Raw genomic sequence first — 17,411 nt, 5'->3', positions numbered from 1 at the left:
ATTATTATGTATTTCTGATCTTAAATAAAAAATTTCATACGCTTAACAGTTTCCTTAAATTAATTTATTTTATTATAAATCAATGAAATGACATAAAATATAATATTTAAAATATTAAATTCTGTATTTTATAAAATAAAAACTGAACAAAAACTAGATTTATTTGATTTTTAATTTTTAAATGTAATTGAATAATAATAACCAAATTGAGATCTATTACCGATAATTGCTATCTACAATCTACAATCTCCATTTTAAATATTAATAATTTTCTAAATAAATTGTACAAAGTTATGGTGGCACATTTTAGATATAAAATATGATTAATCTCTAGCATGGATATTATGCACATACACATTATTGGATTTAATTACTTCAATTAAATGAGTAGCTGAAGCCATTAAAATCAGTAATTTGATAGATATACAATATAATGAACATCAAATCTACTCTTTTTTATATTATTTAGGAGTAGAAAAAAAGAAAAACAAAAGTGTACTCTTTTTTGTGGCTTTTCATATAATAATCACCATATAAACCATTCTCAAGAAGAACCCTTTTAAGACTTTTTGGGGTCAAACACTTGGATTTGTTGTCTAATGAGATATGGACACCCATATTCCTCCACCATTGATCAAAAGTGTTAATGATTGGTGATTAAATTCCAAATTATATAATAATATAATAAATTATAAATAGTTTTTTTTTTTTTTTCTAGAATTTCAACCTCAAAGCAGCAAAGTTCTTGAAGAGGTTCTCAGTGCTCAGCACCCTCTAGTTGACATACATAACTCTGTCTTCTAGAAGGATATCATTGCATAATTTGACATTTTATCTTCTATCCTCACATAAACTCCCCCCAAAAAAATGGAATTTTGATAGTTCTATTCTTATGGAGGGATCATTAATAGTGAGTTTAAAAAGAAAAGAATCTAATACAGTAAATTAGACATCATTGTAACATAATACGGCGAAAATACTTTCTCTAGAATCAATGAAATTCTTTTTAATTGATGAAAACAGATTAAGGGTTAAGTATTTGATTAATGAGTTAATATTCTATTCTATTGCTTTGTCAAGATTACAAGGCAAGCCTTCCTATTACTAAACCCAAAATCCATTATCAATATGACACACAAAAAATAATAAAAATCAATTCAATTTTAAGCTTTGAATAATCAATATAAATGTAAAGTATAAACATTATTAAATGAATAAGCAAAGTCATCAAGGCTGCTAATCATCTATGCCACCCAAAAATTATTCTCAACTAATGTAAGATTTTTTTATTTAAGCACTTACCTTATATCCTTAAGTACATACCCAATAATTTACCATTTTATATATATATATATAAAAAGAAGTCAACAATTAAAGTATTAGCAAAGATCAGTCTGATATCATTAGATGGGGAAACTTGTATGCATGTATTATCACATTTATTACCTTTGGCACTTCAAATCTCTTAACAATTAAGAGTCAACTTCCCTATCCCTCTCCACTGATTCAATACACTGAACAGTCATAGCAGTACGGACCAGCTTCTTGCTATCCATTTTTTTTAAAAAAGATTTTAATCCAAGATAGTAGCGGCAAACACCAACTTGATCTTTATTAATTAAAAAGTCTAAAGTCCATAGATCAATTTGCTTATATTTTTTTGGATAATAAATGCAATTATCATTGAACATGGAGAGAATTATTATCACAGAGCAAAGATTCTAACTCAGACTGAGGAGAAGGGTTTCAGGCAAAAGGGGAGACTTTCTTTTTGGTGTTTAGAGAAGCCAACCCTCTTAACGATTTTGCTTCTGTTACTTAAAATATATCACAAATGGGAAAAGGGAAAAAAAGATTTTGTTCTTTTATTTTCTTTCATTCCAAACACATGAGCTTCTGCCAATCATTTGATGTAGCAAAATCATGGAAAGAAAGCAACTTATATTGAATAACCACAAGAAAATCTTTTTCAAGTCTATCAAAAATTACATGCAATAAAGTTATAATGTTAAAGACAGTTTATCATTTTATAATGTGAATAAATTAACTCTTTCTCTATTTTATTTTATAGTTTATAATAACTAAAAAGTTATGCATATATCTAAACCTTTATTATTTGTAGTAAATATGGTGTGTACAAATTTGTCGGCGATAATCATGAATATATATATATATATATATATATATATATATATATATATATATTATATTTTGTGTGTCTATATTAAAGAAAGAAATTTGGTGTCCTTATGTAACACATGTATTAGAAACTTTGAACATGAATTAGTGTCGAGTTAGTCAGTCAGAAACTTCTTAAACAAGTTGACAATTTAATTTTATATTTTTTACTGTGTTCGATTAATAGGGTATATTATTATCTAAGGTTATGTGGCAAATTCAGGTTTTTAAAATCAATTATTGTTATATTTAGGTGAAATTTATAAAATAATATATGAAAAATATAAAAGAGAAAGTAAAATCGAAATGATAAAGTTGAAAAAGATAGTTTTATGTTATAAAATATATTAACTTAATAATGTAGAATTTATTTAAAATTTTTATGTATTTTGTTAGAATTTAGTTTAGTTATAATTAATATAAATTTAATTATACAAAATTTAAATTAATTTTCATTTCATTTAAAATATATAAATTAAAATAATTTCAATGATGCTCTTATTTTATGGTTATGGAGACAATTTTAATACCATTGACATAAAGTTTATTAATTATGTTTATACTCAATATGCCCTTCTTCGTAACTTCATGTGACAATGAGAGAATTAACAATCTTGATAATAAAAATTAGGCGAGTTTAAATTGAAATTAAATGATGATTCCTTTTTAGTTTATTACATTTTATGAGAAAGTGAGAATTTGACTCAAAATAAGAGTTTCATTATTTAATGTATAAATGAGATGGTAAAAATCTCTTATAGTTTAACGAAATTTTCCAGTTCGAACCTTAAATATAATATGCAAATGCGTTAGAACTCTTAAATGAGTGTTTTGCCATACGTAAAAGTACACACTAAATTAATTCTAGGTATATGTATATTAAAAAAATAAAAAATAAAAAATATTTCTATAATTAAAGTGAATAGATAATTATAGTAAATTACGTACTAGTAATTAGAATTCACAAATTTCTTCTAATCGGATCAGATGATATGAAGTTCATGTTAAACAAGTTCAAATAATATGGATTGGCTCATTTAATATTATGTGTTCATCATTGGCGTTTTCCATGCTAAATTTAGGTTTGTCTGTTACTACTTTATAGCTTTTTATTTTGTTGCTTACAATTATTTTGGCTTCTTATGGGATGATGTTTGGGTCGGTATGGCATATAACCTATTACAGGAAATGAGTTTTTTTTTTTTTTTTTTCAAAATAATGGTTCCAGGGAAATTAGTTTTTTTTTTTTACCATTTCCTCTAATTATAAAATGGGTTAATTATGAAAGATGGAAATCTCTTGAGAAATAGTAATTTCTTGGGCCGTCTTTGCAGGGATTCAAAATTCTACTGCTATGAAAATGTTTGAATAATAAGAAGCTGAAAATTCAAAGTCAGTTCAAAACAAATCTGATGTTATAAATGGGTTAGCTTTTGATTTTTCTTTGATTGATTCTTTGTGCTTAAATTTTTCTTAATCTATAAACATTTGGCACATACTGCTCCTGAGTGGTAGATGTAAGAGAACATTGTAAAAGAGACGAATATTGAACATATTCTTTAACGGATAAGGGTTGTTTATGAATGATATGTAAGTATATTATTAAAACTTATCGTCTTAATATGTACGTGAGATGTCAGTGTATTATTAGATAGAACTTATCCTTTTGTAAGTGGGAAATCTCATATGTCCCGTAACACAATACTTCAATTTTACACAATTTAGTTTTTGATTAGTCCTCAAAGATGTCACTGCTTTAATTAAATTATTTTTTCAACTCAAACTTTTATTCTGTATTTAGTTGAAATTCCTCAAAACATTCATTTCGTTTATAAAAAATACAAAGAAAATTAAAAGAGATATTTTAATAATTATAAAATATATTATTTTATTAACTTTTCAACTTATTTCTTATATTTTAAGATTGTTTGCTATATTTTAGAAAAAAATAATAATTTTTAATACTTTAACATCTTACAATTACTATTAAAATTTCTAAATGATCAGATATATCAGTAAAATTAGTATATTATATATTAATAAAATAAATTAGACGCATTAAAATTTTTGGCTAAAAATATCTGAATCTAAATTAAAAAAAGAAAAGTTGGTACTAAGGTAACTTTGATTATATAATGAATTCTAATCTTAAGAAAAATAAAATATTAATTGTAATTTAATATTAATCTTACATAAAATAATTGATAAATATTTTTAAATTTAACTCTTAATATTTATTGTATTAATAGAAAATTTTAATATATAAAAAATCTACTAAGAAATATATCTAATTTTATTATTTTTCAAAAAATGGTAAATAATTTAAAACATAAAAAATCTTATTTTATTTATATTTATTTGTTTTAACTTATAATAAGAGCATGCAGGTAGATAAGTAATGAAAATATTAATGACTTAACAACTTTGAAAGAGTGGTTAAATAATGTGGGTTCCAAGTTATAGCTTTCATTTCATTTATTCATTAATTGATACCTTCTTAATTATGCAAGGCAGACTATAGATATTTAATTAATGACATCAAAATCACATGGCAATCAAAAGGCTGAAAGTATTGATTTTGTAAAAATCTCTTTTTATCATATTTTAAATAAAGTGGCCCTTCATTTAGATTGGCACGTTGTCACCTTCTTCATCATAATATTTATGTAAAATAAATTAAATGTTTAAAAAGTGAAAACCCATTTAAAACTGCTCTTCTGAAGTATTATGTTCTTTCAAGAAAAGAAATGTTATTTTTATTTATAATTTTAAATTATATTTTATAAAAAGTAGGTCATTAATAATTATTTAATCTTGTAATAAAAAAATAGCAATCAAGGGAGTAATGGGGTGAAAGGGACACGTTTTCCTTTTTCTGTTTTCTATCTTTTAATTTTTGTTTTTATTAGAAATGAAGTTAAACAAATTAGAAAAAGAACAAGTGGTGAGAAGAATTGGAATTTCTTGAATGTTATACGAAACCAAACTCTTATTTTTCCGGTGATAATTCTAATACTATATTTAATTTTAATATTTATTTAATGAAAATATAAAAAATAAAATTATATAATTTCTATAAATTTATATGAAATAATTTTATATTCTATATATTTTATTAAAATTCAATCTAGTTATAACTAATCCTAATAAATTTTATTCCATAGAATTTAGTATACACATTCTAAATTTATAAATAAATTTTATAATTTTAATTATTATATAACAAGTAAAATTTTATTAATTTTATAATTCTAATTAATATATATATATAAAATTAACTTACGTGTATTATTAAATATAATAAAGATAAAAATAAATTATCTAATGCTAAGTATTCTAGATCTTTTAAGGATTCAACTAGAAAATTTTCCCATAAATATTCTAATAAATTAGTATGAATTTGGATCTTGTAGTCAAAGAAAATTCAATAGACTTCTTATTTGTGAATTATTAATTATAAAAATCACTTATCATGTAAATTAATATTTAAATAGAAAAAGGTTAAAAATTTAATTAATAGAAAAGTTTATATTAAATTAGCAAGAGAGAAGCTCCGTCACCGGCGAGCAACCCGCACAGAAAGGATGCCACGTCAGTTTAAGATAGAGAGACAGAGAGAGAGAGAAGCGTAGAAGAAGAGCAATGTTTATCCTTTATAAAAAAAAAGAAATTATTTGTATTCTCATACTTTTGTCTCTATATATATTTCTGCTTTCTCTGCCTTTCTTTTCTCATCCCTCTTATCAAATTTCTCCTCTGTTTTTCTCTCTGCCATTATCTTTTACTCTCTGTCTCTCTCTATTCTGTTTGGATTTTTTTCTTTTATTATTATTTGTATCGTATATTCTGGTTCTGTTTTAGTTCAAGAAACTCTGGTTCTCCAAGAAAAGAGCTCCCGGTTAACAAAAGGACTGTTTCTTTAAGCCAATTTGCGACAGCCCATCTCACCGTTTTCTCTGTTCTCGGTATGTTCTTTATACCCTTTATATGAAACCAAAGCATTAGATAAGACAAGTTAAGATCTTGCGTTTTAATTCTTGGTCTTAGAATTAGACAGTATTGCTGGAAAGCGAGTTCTTGATATTTCTGAAAGTGTTTATTGAACTTGGGCTCTTGGGAATATATGCTTTTTGAATGTGGAGATGATGTGATGCCATGGTTACCATATACGAGCTGTTTCTTGTTTTTTGTTTTCTGTTATGGAAGCATATTAATTTAATTCGGTGAACTTTATAGTTATGCCTGTTATGTATTTGTTTTGTTGTCAAAGAGCAGCTTCTGCTATAAAGGAAAAAAGAAAAAGAAAGTAAAGAACTGATTCCTTGGTTCATAGTTATCCGTACATTAATAGTTTAAATTCTTTGTATAGGAATCAAATGATGAAGCTTGAAGAAACTCAAGAACCCTTTATTCATTTTTCTTATTTTTTGGTCGTTGTGGGGCGTTGGAAGTATTAAATCATCATTATCTTTTCCATTTCGAAAATTGATGTTTCATGGCTTTCAGTTTCCATGTGATGACTTTTACTTTGGCTAGCAATATATATATATATATATATATATATATATATATATATCCCTGAGATAGTGTAGGCTTCTTTTTTGTTCTGCTGCTTCTATTTTCTTTTTTTAGCTTATTTTTTTGTTACTTCTCTTATCACTCGGTGATTACAAGACGTTTCTGTAAGCTGAAAAACCTAAGCAAGTTTTGGCTTTTGTGCAGAAGAGTGACGTGATCATCATTCTTACAGAAGCTTGCATGAGAATTTGTTTTGCCGTTTAGAACTATGTCCAGCTGTTTTCTTGTCTCTTTCTGATTGATTTATGGTTGTTCTTGATCGAGTCCTTTGTCCCTAATGGACAACATGCTTGGAGATACTGTTTTTCATTTTTTATTTTCTAATTATTGGTCAATATAATTCTGCTAGTTATTTTCCAATTTAGTGTAGACGTGTCATTTTAGATTCATTCTTAGTTAAGTTGCAGTTTCATTACAAGTAATTTGATGGATACATACAGATTTGAGGATTATGAAATCTAATGTTTTCACCTGGTTGTGGTTAATGATCTCCTGGTGAAAGTTGAGGGTGATGGCAAATTTTTTCAACTCGAGTCATTATACAGGCTCATTCTTAGGTTGGGAGCTTCCATTTTAAGGGGGTCTTCTAGATTAAATTTTTTGGGGAGTATAACAACTGACAATGATTAGAGAATTCAAACCATTCACACATAGGCTCTTCATGATCATTCAAATTGATGTGGCTGATTTTCTAGAAGAAAGAGTGGCTTTCCCTTTCAATTTTAAAGGTTAATTTTTTGTCACCAGTTTGATATATTTACTGGCAAGATGAATTAAATATTAAGGCGACGTACCCCCACTATTATAGGTTGAAATAGGAAGGTAGATGGATAGATAACATATCATGTAAATTCGTGGTTGTTGCTTTTGTAAAGTTTGGTTAGATGATTTTATGATGGCCTAATACTCACCAACCAAAGTATACAGTGTTTTCCACTAATAGAGAAGGGGAAATAAATGGTAAGCATCACAAGTAGGTAGGTTGTTGTAACTCTTTGTAAGATCTGTAAAATAAGAAGGAAATGCAAACGTTGAAGTGGGTCAATTGGTTAGTCAACTCTTGTGAATTGTATTTAATCTTTGCAGTTTCATATAATATCAAGCTCTGATTTATCCGTGCTGAAGTTTTTGCAAGACTGACATCAAAAGATGTTAAAAGATTTCTAATATTTTTATAAGATAATTCTGCTTGCAAGGCGTGGTATCTTTGAAACTCTCTAGAAGGAACAGTTTTATATTATCTAATGGTAGTGATGCTTCCATGAAACTTTCCACAATACATATGTCATTTTTATTTGTTCCAAGATATAATAGTGGGGACCCAAGGAATAATTTAATATTACCAACTTGCCTAAGGGTGTCTGATGAGCCATGTTTGTTTACCTTTAGCTCTTTTCTAACAGCAAGTAGTTTCTAACATTAGCCAGCTTTGGGTTCAGTTTCAAATTTTGGCTGAATGGCAAATGATCTTCGAGTTTGCATAAAATTAATGTTGAACCTGGTAGTTGATATAGTTCCAACCATTTTGTACATACAATTGTGTCTAACCTTTATGCTTTGGCATTTGCAGATCTAGTCAGTGAAGGTAAGCCCTTGTAAAATGGATGCAACGGCTGTAGATCAGTATGTAGAAGAAGGTCTGTCTGAAAGTAACTATAGCAGAGAAAACACATCTCCGTTAGAGAACTGGAAATCTATCTCCAACTCTGTCATAGATTCTGATGAGAGTCCATCTAGTGGATTTGATTGCAATATATGCCTGGATCCTGTGCAAGACCCGGTGGTTACACTTTGTGGTCACCTTTACTGCTGGCCTTGCATATACAAATGGCTTCATTTCCAAAGTATTTCTACCGAAAACGAGGATCTGCAGCTACACCAGCAATGTCCTGTATGCAAAGCTGAAGTTTCCGAGGGAACCTTAGTTCCACTCTTTGGACGAGGTCAAACCACAAAACCTTCTAAAAGCAAGGCCCCCAATCTGGGTATAATTATTCCAAGAAGACCTCGTGGTCTTGCCTGTGGATTTGACTCACCAAGATCACCTTTCACAAGCAGTCCCCACCAAACGCAAGAAATTTATAATCGTAATTATCCTCATCAATCTCAATTATATTATTCTCAGCCAGGGAGTTACTCCGGTTCGCCAATGCTTAACCCGCGTGTTACAGCAGGAAACATGTTCGACCCAGTGATCGGAATGTTTGGAGAAATGATTTATGCAAGGGTCTTTGGTAACTCGATAACAAATATTTATAATTACCCAAATTCATATAATCTTGCAGGAAGCACTAGCCCTAGATTGAGAAGGCATGTTATGCAGGCTGACAGGTCCCTCAGCAGAATCTGCTTTTTCCTCTTTTGCTGTGTGTTTTTGTGTTTTCTTTCATTTTAAACTTAAGATATACACCTACAAAAATTCACAAGTACAAGATATACAGATACGAAATCGGCCGGATATATTAGATGTTTTAGCTATTACATATCCTGTGCTGCCAGTATATGTAATTACAGAGTCTTTTGTTCTGAGCTTAATGATTGAATTGAATCTTCTCTTTCGTTTTTATGATATTGTTTAAGAGTTGGACTTGATCCCCTGACCCCTTCTCTGACTAAGGAAACATAGGTGACCAACTAATCTATAGTAGTTGGTTCGTGCGTTCTTTTGTGCACTTTATGCCTTTCTTCAAGAAAGGGGTATAGTGGTAACAATGAAAATGGACCCCTTGGTATCAACCTTTGCATATTATCCTGATAAAAAATATATCCAGGTTACCTCTAGAAACAGCAACATGTATGTAAATTGATAGCCTTTGGCGTTATATTATAATGTAGGATAAAGAGTAAATGCTCACACACCTTCAATGGTGGTACTTAAACGACTAGTCACTGTCCAGGAGTTAATTGGTAGTGGTGGTCACGTCTGTGTTGGTTGATTAACCAAACCCATTCAGCTTGATATGGATTAGTTTTGTCAAGTTATGGCAGTAGGGCTTCTGAATGGGAAAACTCTTAAAGTGGTTCAATTCAAGGAGTGGCAATTCTGTCTCTCTCTCTCTTTCTCTCCATCAAAAGGCATTTGATTTTCTAAACCATACTCAAATCTAACAATGGTCTTCAGCATTCAGATGGTAATTTATTTTATATAGTATTTACTGACTAATTTAAAACTCGTCCATCCATCGGTAACTTTTAAAATTTATCAGTGAAGTTAAAAAAAGTTGTGAAATAATTAATTATCTCAGAGACTAGCCTAATTAATTGTCAACATTAAAGAACGAATTGTCATCATTGTCATTGTCTTTATAATAAAGACAATGTATTATTAGAGTAGAGTAGAGTAGATGGAGAAAAATTAAAGAAAACAGAAAAACCAAAATCTTGATGAGGTGATGGATAGTGATGGAGGGGCCTCCTTCCATGGCTGTGTCTGTGGTGGCCAGCGTGGCGGAGAACATTCCAAAAAAGAACATATGAAATTTTGGGTGGGTTGTATAGAGGTCTACCGTTTTTGGCTACTCCATCTAAGAGTAATGGAGAAGAGGCCAGCGGAGGAGGTCACGGCCACCTTTGGAAATCTATATATATATATATTAATTTTTTTGACACTTACATTTAATTTTTATATTTAAAATTTTTATTTTGATATATGTATTATTTTTAAAACATAAAATTTAAATTTATATATAATTTTATACTTTTCTATTAATTTATTAATTAATAAGTTATATTCTAATTAAAACACCGATTCTAATATTAAAAAATAACATATTAATTATATTTTTAATATTATATTAATTAATAAGTAATTTTCTAATCAGATAATAATACTAATTCTATTCTAAAAAATACCATATTAAATATATTTTAGTATTATATTAATTAATTAATTTTGTAGCTAGATTATATTTAATAATAACTTAATTTTTAAATTATTTAATAAATATTTAATTATAAAAAAAGTAATATCAATTAGAGTATTAAGTTATATAATACTAAGATCATTAATAAATATCTTTAGAAGTAATTTTATATATTGCATTAATAAGATTTTTAAATTTTAGAAAAAATTAAAAATATTTAAAACAATTAGTTTGTCATTTTTTTAATAATATTATAAATTAATTTTATAATTAAAATAATAATAATAGTCGTACAATGCACAAATAAACGACTAGTAGTTCTAATTACCTTTCTCATCTCTAATTAATTTTAAATCTATAATATTCTTTGTCTGACAATACATTTAACCTACACCATTGTGAATTCATACGAGTTTTTTTGTTCTCTGAAAAAAAAGTATTGATAAGATGATTATCTGCACATTCATATTGCTTTTAAATCCCTAATTCTATATTTATTGGAATGCTCATAAAAAGTAGTAAAAGAATGGTTGAAAATATAGACAAGTTAAAACTAAGCTTATCCTTTGGATTTAATATGCCAGCTCATAAGCATTATATGGTTTGGCTTCCAATTCCCAATCCCATCAAGAAGATGAGGTGACATCACCTAATCATATTGGATATGATTCTCTTTCTTCCTTTTCTTCCCATCATCAAGCCCAACTCCGCATCCCCTTTTTTTTTTTTTTTTTCTTAAGGACTTAATTTTAATTAATATTTATATATAAAAAATGAATTCATTTACTCAATTGCCAATATATTAGAAAAATACTAAACGACTCTATATAGTTCTATCCTAATTTTTATTTATTAAATTATTATAGATAATATTATAAAAATATTACATCCCATATCAGATGAATAGGAATTAAAATAAAATCATGGATGAAGTTTACATATTTATTTAAGTATTATTATTATTATTATTATTATTATTATAATGTATGATGTTTTGGATTGTTAAAAGTAGGATTATGCATGCCAATTGATATATGGGGATAATTCATTAATATGGTCGGTCTCAGGAAGGACATGCATATAATCAAGACATATATTATATACTAGGTTAGGTTGGTTTGATGCATAACTACAGTTTACCAAACCTAAATATATAATAGGTTAACACAAAGTATAATTTTGGTCATGCTAGTGCAAACCCATCATTCCAAAACAAAAAAAGAACACATTTGTACCAAAAGTGAAAGTGAAATTTAATCTAACTCTTGTAATCTTCCCATCTACACCTTCATGTTTGCTTTTCTTTTTTTCTTTTTTCTTTTCCTGTTTTGGTTTTATTTAAAGTTTGTCCAATTTGAGAGAGAACAAAACAAAAGGGCACTGGGGAGATATAGTTAGATAATTGACAGACCATTTCTGTTGCTATTAAATTACAAATATGTTTGTTGCAATGGTTCGTTTTTGTATTGCATAAGATAGAATCATTTTCAACATTTTCCTTTTGGGAATGGACAATTACTATGAAAGAAAATGAAACTTGGATAGTGAATTTTCATATGAAAAGAAAAAGGGTTTTGGTGTACAAATCATACAAGTTAATTATGCATCTAAATTGATGAATTTCTAAGCAAAAACCATAATCATTTCTCCCTTGTGCTTCACATTCATTGGTCTGTTTACTTTTTCTTATTATTGTTATAATTATTTGTTGGTCTTTTCAAAGTTTGGAAAATATGAATTCTGGAAATTTTCTGGTCGAAGACACATTAGCATCTTTTTTCTATGTAAATCATAAGATTTTCATTTAATATTTGTGTAGGGATTTTGAACACGTGAACATAGAACCATATAAATTACTCAGTGCTAAGTACATGATTTTTATGATATTAACATGATTTAATCTGAAAAACTGAGATCTCTATATCACAAGTAACCTACTACACACATGGTTTGGCAATGTCTTTTCATATGGGTCTACAATAGCACAGTAGTATTAATTTAATTAATGGGCAGACCTGCGGAATAGTATGGTTCAAAGAATGGAGCTTTTGACTGGGTCGGCAGGCAGCAGCAAGCCCTTTAAGCTGAGTCAATGTCCTTTACATTTGAGGAGCCTGTTTGTTGCACTCTGTCCTACATTAGAAAAACAAACAAAAAAACAAGTAATTGAATTGATTATGACAGATTACATTGTCGAGTAACAACACAGAATCCACCAATTTTGATGAATATTCATCACACTTTAATGCCAGCCGGGGGGGTTCCAACATCTCATCCATATTTTGCTACCTCATTTATAAGCCGTTGAATGACACATGACAAGTATCAATCACAATTGGATTCGTTTGGTGCACCCGAAAAATCCAGGCTTGTATTTATATATTTATCCTTCACCAAAGATTATAAATACGAGGCATTGCCTGTTTTCTAAAAGTTGTAGTGATCAAAAGGCTTTCATAGTTCAATTGGTATTTGATGGATTTGTCTAGAGCTAGGGTCGGTTTGATGAGAGCTACCCTGTCATAAGGAGAATAAGAGATGATTAGCGAGCCAATAGATTTTGTGTCTAAAGTGGCCCTTCGACAATCAAGTTAGAATATGAGATGAATTTGACAAATTGTGTACATGATCGTTGGAGGTGAGGACTCAGTGAGAGAGAAAGATATTTCTTTTTTTTTAAGATGGAGCTGGCTCACCAATTTTGTTATAACATTAGCTAATTATGTTATAGTTTAGTGATGTCACTGAAGAATTTGATGTTACTATTAAAGTTTTTTGGATTTATTTAGGGATTTAGGTAGACCTTATCTATAAGTCCAAATAACACGTCTTAAAATGTTCGATTTTGCTAATTTATCAAAATTTTATATAACTCAGATAAATTTGGATCAAAAGTTAACAGTTTGACACGACCGATAATCCTATTTTATCAATATTAAATTTATGATTAGTAGTAAAACACCCATTTTCAAGTTTGAGTCCTAATTCGAATGGCAAAGCCTCCCTCCTGACAAGCTGGCAAACGCACTACAAATCACATATGATATATGACCTTCGCTTCCAAATATATATATTAGATGTATATAAACCCAAACTAGTTAAATCTAACTATTTCTTGGACGAATTTAAAAATATTGTTTCTATAAAGTCCGTCGGATAAATTTGGTCCATACAAAAAATGCTACGCTTAAAAAGATATACATTTTTAGTTATAAGTAGGGTTGGTCGAATTCTTATCCCAAATTATACAACCTCAGTGGCCTCATGCCTAAACTTGAATAACTGAAGCCCAACTGAGTTTGTGATATGAAACAGATTTAATCAGTAAAAAGAAAAATGGTATTAGAACATATTCCTCTCATAACATATCTCTAGATCTTAACAAGAATCGATTGATAGCTATATCTCCTGGATCATTTGACAACATTTCGAACCGCGGAAAGCAAAGGTTAATTAATAAACCTCAAATAGATGATAATAGGATGTTCACTACCAAATACTCATTGTAATTAAGAAAGTAATAGTTTATCATAAAAAGCTGTAACTAATGTCATAATTCAGGTGCTTCCCTTTTCTATGAACCCCAAGGCTGCAGGTGGTTCTTCACTGAAATTCTGATAATCTTCTTCCATTTGATCAAGGGCAATGGTTGTGAGGTTTTCATTGTCAATACAACTTGATAATTTAGCATAAGCACCTGCAGAAAAACAGCAATGCTCTTTAGCGATCTTCAAAAGCTCTTCCAGTGTTTCTGCATCTCCCTGCCCTTTCAAAAACTCAAGACAGGCGGACAATGTAAGAAGGCTGGGCTTCCATCCTGGTTTACTAACTGAGATTGCTTTCCTTATTGTTTCTACTGCTTTTGTCATCTGACCACTCGAATGATATCCAGCTGCCAGATGATTCCATGAAGTAGCATCAGGCTCCTCCCCACTTGCAACTATCTTGTTTATGTATGTCTCAGCCTTTTCCAAATGACCTTTTCTGGAATACACGTTAACCATCGAATTTGGAATGCGAATGTCAAAAAGCACTTTCTTAGAATCCCACTCCTCAAAGATCCTCTCAGCACCATCTATATCATCCAACTTCAGCAATGAACTTATCATACATATATAGCCTGAGTTGAAGAATCTGCCAATTTCCTTGTACTTGTTCCAAATACGATAGACTTCAGCTTTATTCCCACTAGCTGTATATAAAGTGAGGAGAAATTCGTAAGCAAACCTTCTTGTGTTACCGCTGATTAACTGCTCTGATCTCTTCAACATGATTAGAGTTTTGTCAACTAGGCCTGCTTTCAAATAACCATTTGCTGCAATTACATAAGCATGGAAGCCCACACTGATATTAGGATCCACTTCCATCTTCATTAGAAGCTTCTCCATTCCCTCAATGTCAGAAGAGTTTACACAAGCGTTCAACCGGATGCAGTATGTGATCCTGTCACAACTTATGCCATTTTCTTCCATCTCTTGCACTAGAGGATCTAGTTTCTCATAATTACCCATATGTGAATAAAGACTTAGCATTACATTGTAAGAAAGCGAATTTTTTACAAACCCCAAATCTTTCATCTTCTGCATAGTGGCCTCTGCTTTTCCCAAAAGTTTCGAGTGTGCGCAGCAATTTAAAAGAGCTCCATAAACCTGGCGGTCTCTTGACGTATCTGGAATGCTGTTAAAATATTCCTCTGCTTTTACCAAGCCATGAACTTTTGAGATCAAATCAAGCCGGACTGCAACATCACCAGGTAATAGGCTACAGCCCTTTTTGTCAGTCATCCATTCTGATACCTAATATTAAAACAAGACAAGGTTCAGGTATTTCACAACAGCTATAAGACTATCCCACAATTGATGTTCGCATGGTAATTGGGGAAACAAATTTTAATGACAATGCACAACCCATAAACAGTAATATAGCATTTTAATTTTCAGAACAGAAAAAAGAAAAAAAAGAAGAAAAAGAAACACCTGTAAGAACAGTTGCAATACTAGGAGCCTGAACTTTATCAGACAACTTTCCTAACCTATGTTTCTAATTAGAATCGTCATTTTCTAATGTATTCTGTACAAGATCAAATATTCTGGGAATTGATACAACACTATCATTTTTTTATCATATTGATACCCATATATCAGCTGAAAAGTGCCAATCTTTTCCTACACAGATTTGACTTCAGAAAATTTAAATTGCCAATTTCAACACCCACATCATGTTACTTATCTAGACTTCACGTATCAGTCAAAAAGCACCAAACTTTTCACATAAATTAAATTGCCCATCAAACTCATGATACCAATATCTGTTGACATGATAAAAATCTGAACATGAAAAGGGAAAATGGGTACAAATAGGAAAAGAAAAGAAACAAAAAGAAATGAGAGACCTGAAGGGCGTGAGTAAAGCGACGGTACTTGCGAAGCTGCTTGACAAATTTTTGAAGCTCGGGCTTCTTAACATCATTACCTTCTTCAAGCCATTTCTCCAGAATTGGAACTATTGAGATCGATGGCTTTCCTGCCTTCGATATCCTACCATACAGAGTGTCTATTGGAGCTGACGATGATAAAGAATAAGTGGAAGTGGACAAAAATTGAGCCCTTAAAATTTGATAGCCACTTTGCCATAGGTTACTATTTGATCCCAGACGCAGCAGCTTCATGAAGCTAAAGCTGGCAGATTTATTATAATTTCTTTTTTTTTTTTTTTTTTCAGCAGAAAGGTGCTTGTGAGAGACTGAGAGTGAGAAGGATTAAGGGTTGAAGAAGGGTTTTAGGTTTTAATTATTTTGAATTTTGTTATTAGATTTTCTAGTTAAGAGATTAAATTTTTGTTGCCCCACAATTTTTTTTTTGTTAATTGGGCTCCAGATTCGAGCTTTTTAGGTGAGTCTAAGGCTTGATTTGTTTCATAAAAACTAACTTATTTTTTGGTGTTTTGATGGAAAACTAAAAATCGGTTGGAAAATGTTTTCTACATTTCCTGCGTATTAATAAAATCAACTTTCAGATTAATTTATGAACCTAATAAATATCTATCAAAACTATATATTAATAAAAAGATAATTACCAAATTGAAATATTTCATGGATGACGCATAATTACCTATCAAACTACAACATATATATGTACAAACTTTTTTTATTCTTGTTGGCATGAATAAATAAGTAATACATAGCCCATATATACCTAATTAAAATGTGCATAAGTGGGTTTGCATTTTTTACCCCAAATGCTTTTACAAATACTTAAGAAAATATTTTCTATTATAATATATATATTATATTATATTTCTTTTTATAATATTATTATTTTTTAAAATTTTATTTTATATAATATATGATAAAATAATTAATATATCTTATTTCTGATTGCTATCATTTATTAATAAAATTAATTATTAAATAATTTTTTTAAGTATTTAAATCTCTATTTATCTTTTTATAATTATAAATTTTATTTGATATTAATCATATGATCATAGAAGGTTTTAGTGCATTTTATTTTTAGTGCATTTTATTTTGATTGCTATTAGAGATGGTTACTAGAGATAGTTATATTTGATGTTTTATTTTCTTTTTTAGTTTTAGCATAATTTTCTAATATCTTTAGTTTATGTAAATTAGAGTCTATGTTCTAGGTCTTATTCATAGACTGAATTTTTTATTTTTTTATTAGTATACACCAAAACCCTAAAATCTTTTAGTTGTTTGTCTATAAATAATATTCTATATTCGAATGGATCCCAATACTGATAATTTTATTTTTAAAAAACAATGATAAATTA

The 17,411-nt window shown here is 29.2% G+C and overlaps 2 protein-coding genes across 2 annotated transcripts; one reads left to right on the top strand and one right to left on the bottom strand.

Moving 5' to 3' along the window:
• Positions 1-5,901: 5,901 nt before the first annotated feature.
• LOC8262073 (E3 ubiquitin-protein ligase RMA1H1) lies at positions 5,902-9,322 on the top strand. Its single transcript, XM_002517879.4, has 2 exons — positions 5,902-6,143; positions 8,327-9,322. The coding sequence occupies exon 2, from the start codon at positions 8,357-8,359 to the stop codon at positions 9,149-9,151; it is 795 nt and encodes a 264-aa protein (XP_002517925.3). The 5' UTR covers positions 5,902-6,143; positions 8,327-8,356; the 3' UTR covers positions 9,152-9,322.
• A 4,723-nt stretch (positions 9,323-14,045) lies between these two features.
• On the bottom strand, positions 14,046-16,717 carry LOC8262074 (pentatricopeptide repeat-containing protein At2g20710, mitochondrial). The gene is made up of 2 exons (XM_002517880.4): positions 16,012-16,717; positions 14,046-15,415 (listed from the first exon to the last, which is right to left on the bottom strand). Exons 1-2 carry the CDS (start codon positions 16,285-16,287, stop codon positions 14,177-14,179), a joined length of 1,515 nt encoding a protein of 504 aa, XP_002517926.1. The 5' UTR covers positions 16,288-16,717; the 3' UTR covers positions 14,046-14,176.
• Between the last annotated feature and the right edge of the window lie 694 nt (positions 16,718-17,411).

The sequence above is a fragment of the Ricinus communis genome, chromosome 7 (genome assembly GCF_019578655.1).
Source record: "Ricinus communis isolate WT05 ecotype wild-type chromosome 7, ASM1957865v1, whole genome shotgun sequence".
Lineage (NCBI taxonomy): Eukaryota > Viridiplantae > Streptophyta > Magnoliopsida > Malpighiales > Euphorbiaceae > Ricinus > Ricinus communis.
The sequence above is the reverse complement of the archived record's forward strand: the minus strand, read 5'-3'. Positions and strand labels throughout refer to the sequence as shown.

What these genes read in the sequence shown, in the direction of transcription:
- LOC8262073 (XM_002517879.4), top strand. Translation starts at nt 8,357, where the DNA reads ATGGATGCAACGGCTGTAGATCAGTATGTAGAAGAAGGTCTGTCTGAA.
- LOC8262074 (XM_002517880.4), bottom strand. Translation starts at nt 16,287, where the DNA reads ATGAAGCTGCTGCGTCTGGGATCAAATAGTAACCTATGGCAAAGTGGC. An exon ending in GCTTTACTCACGCCCTTCAG is followed by an intron (nt 15,416 to 16,011) that starts GTCTCTCATTTC and finishes TTTTAATATTAG; the next exon opens with GTATCAGAATGGATGACTGA.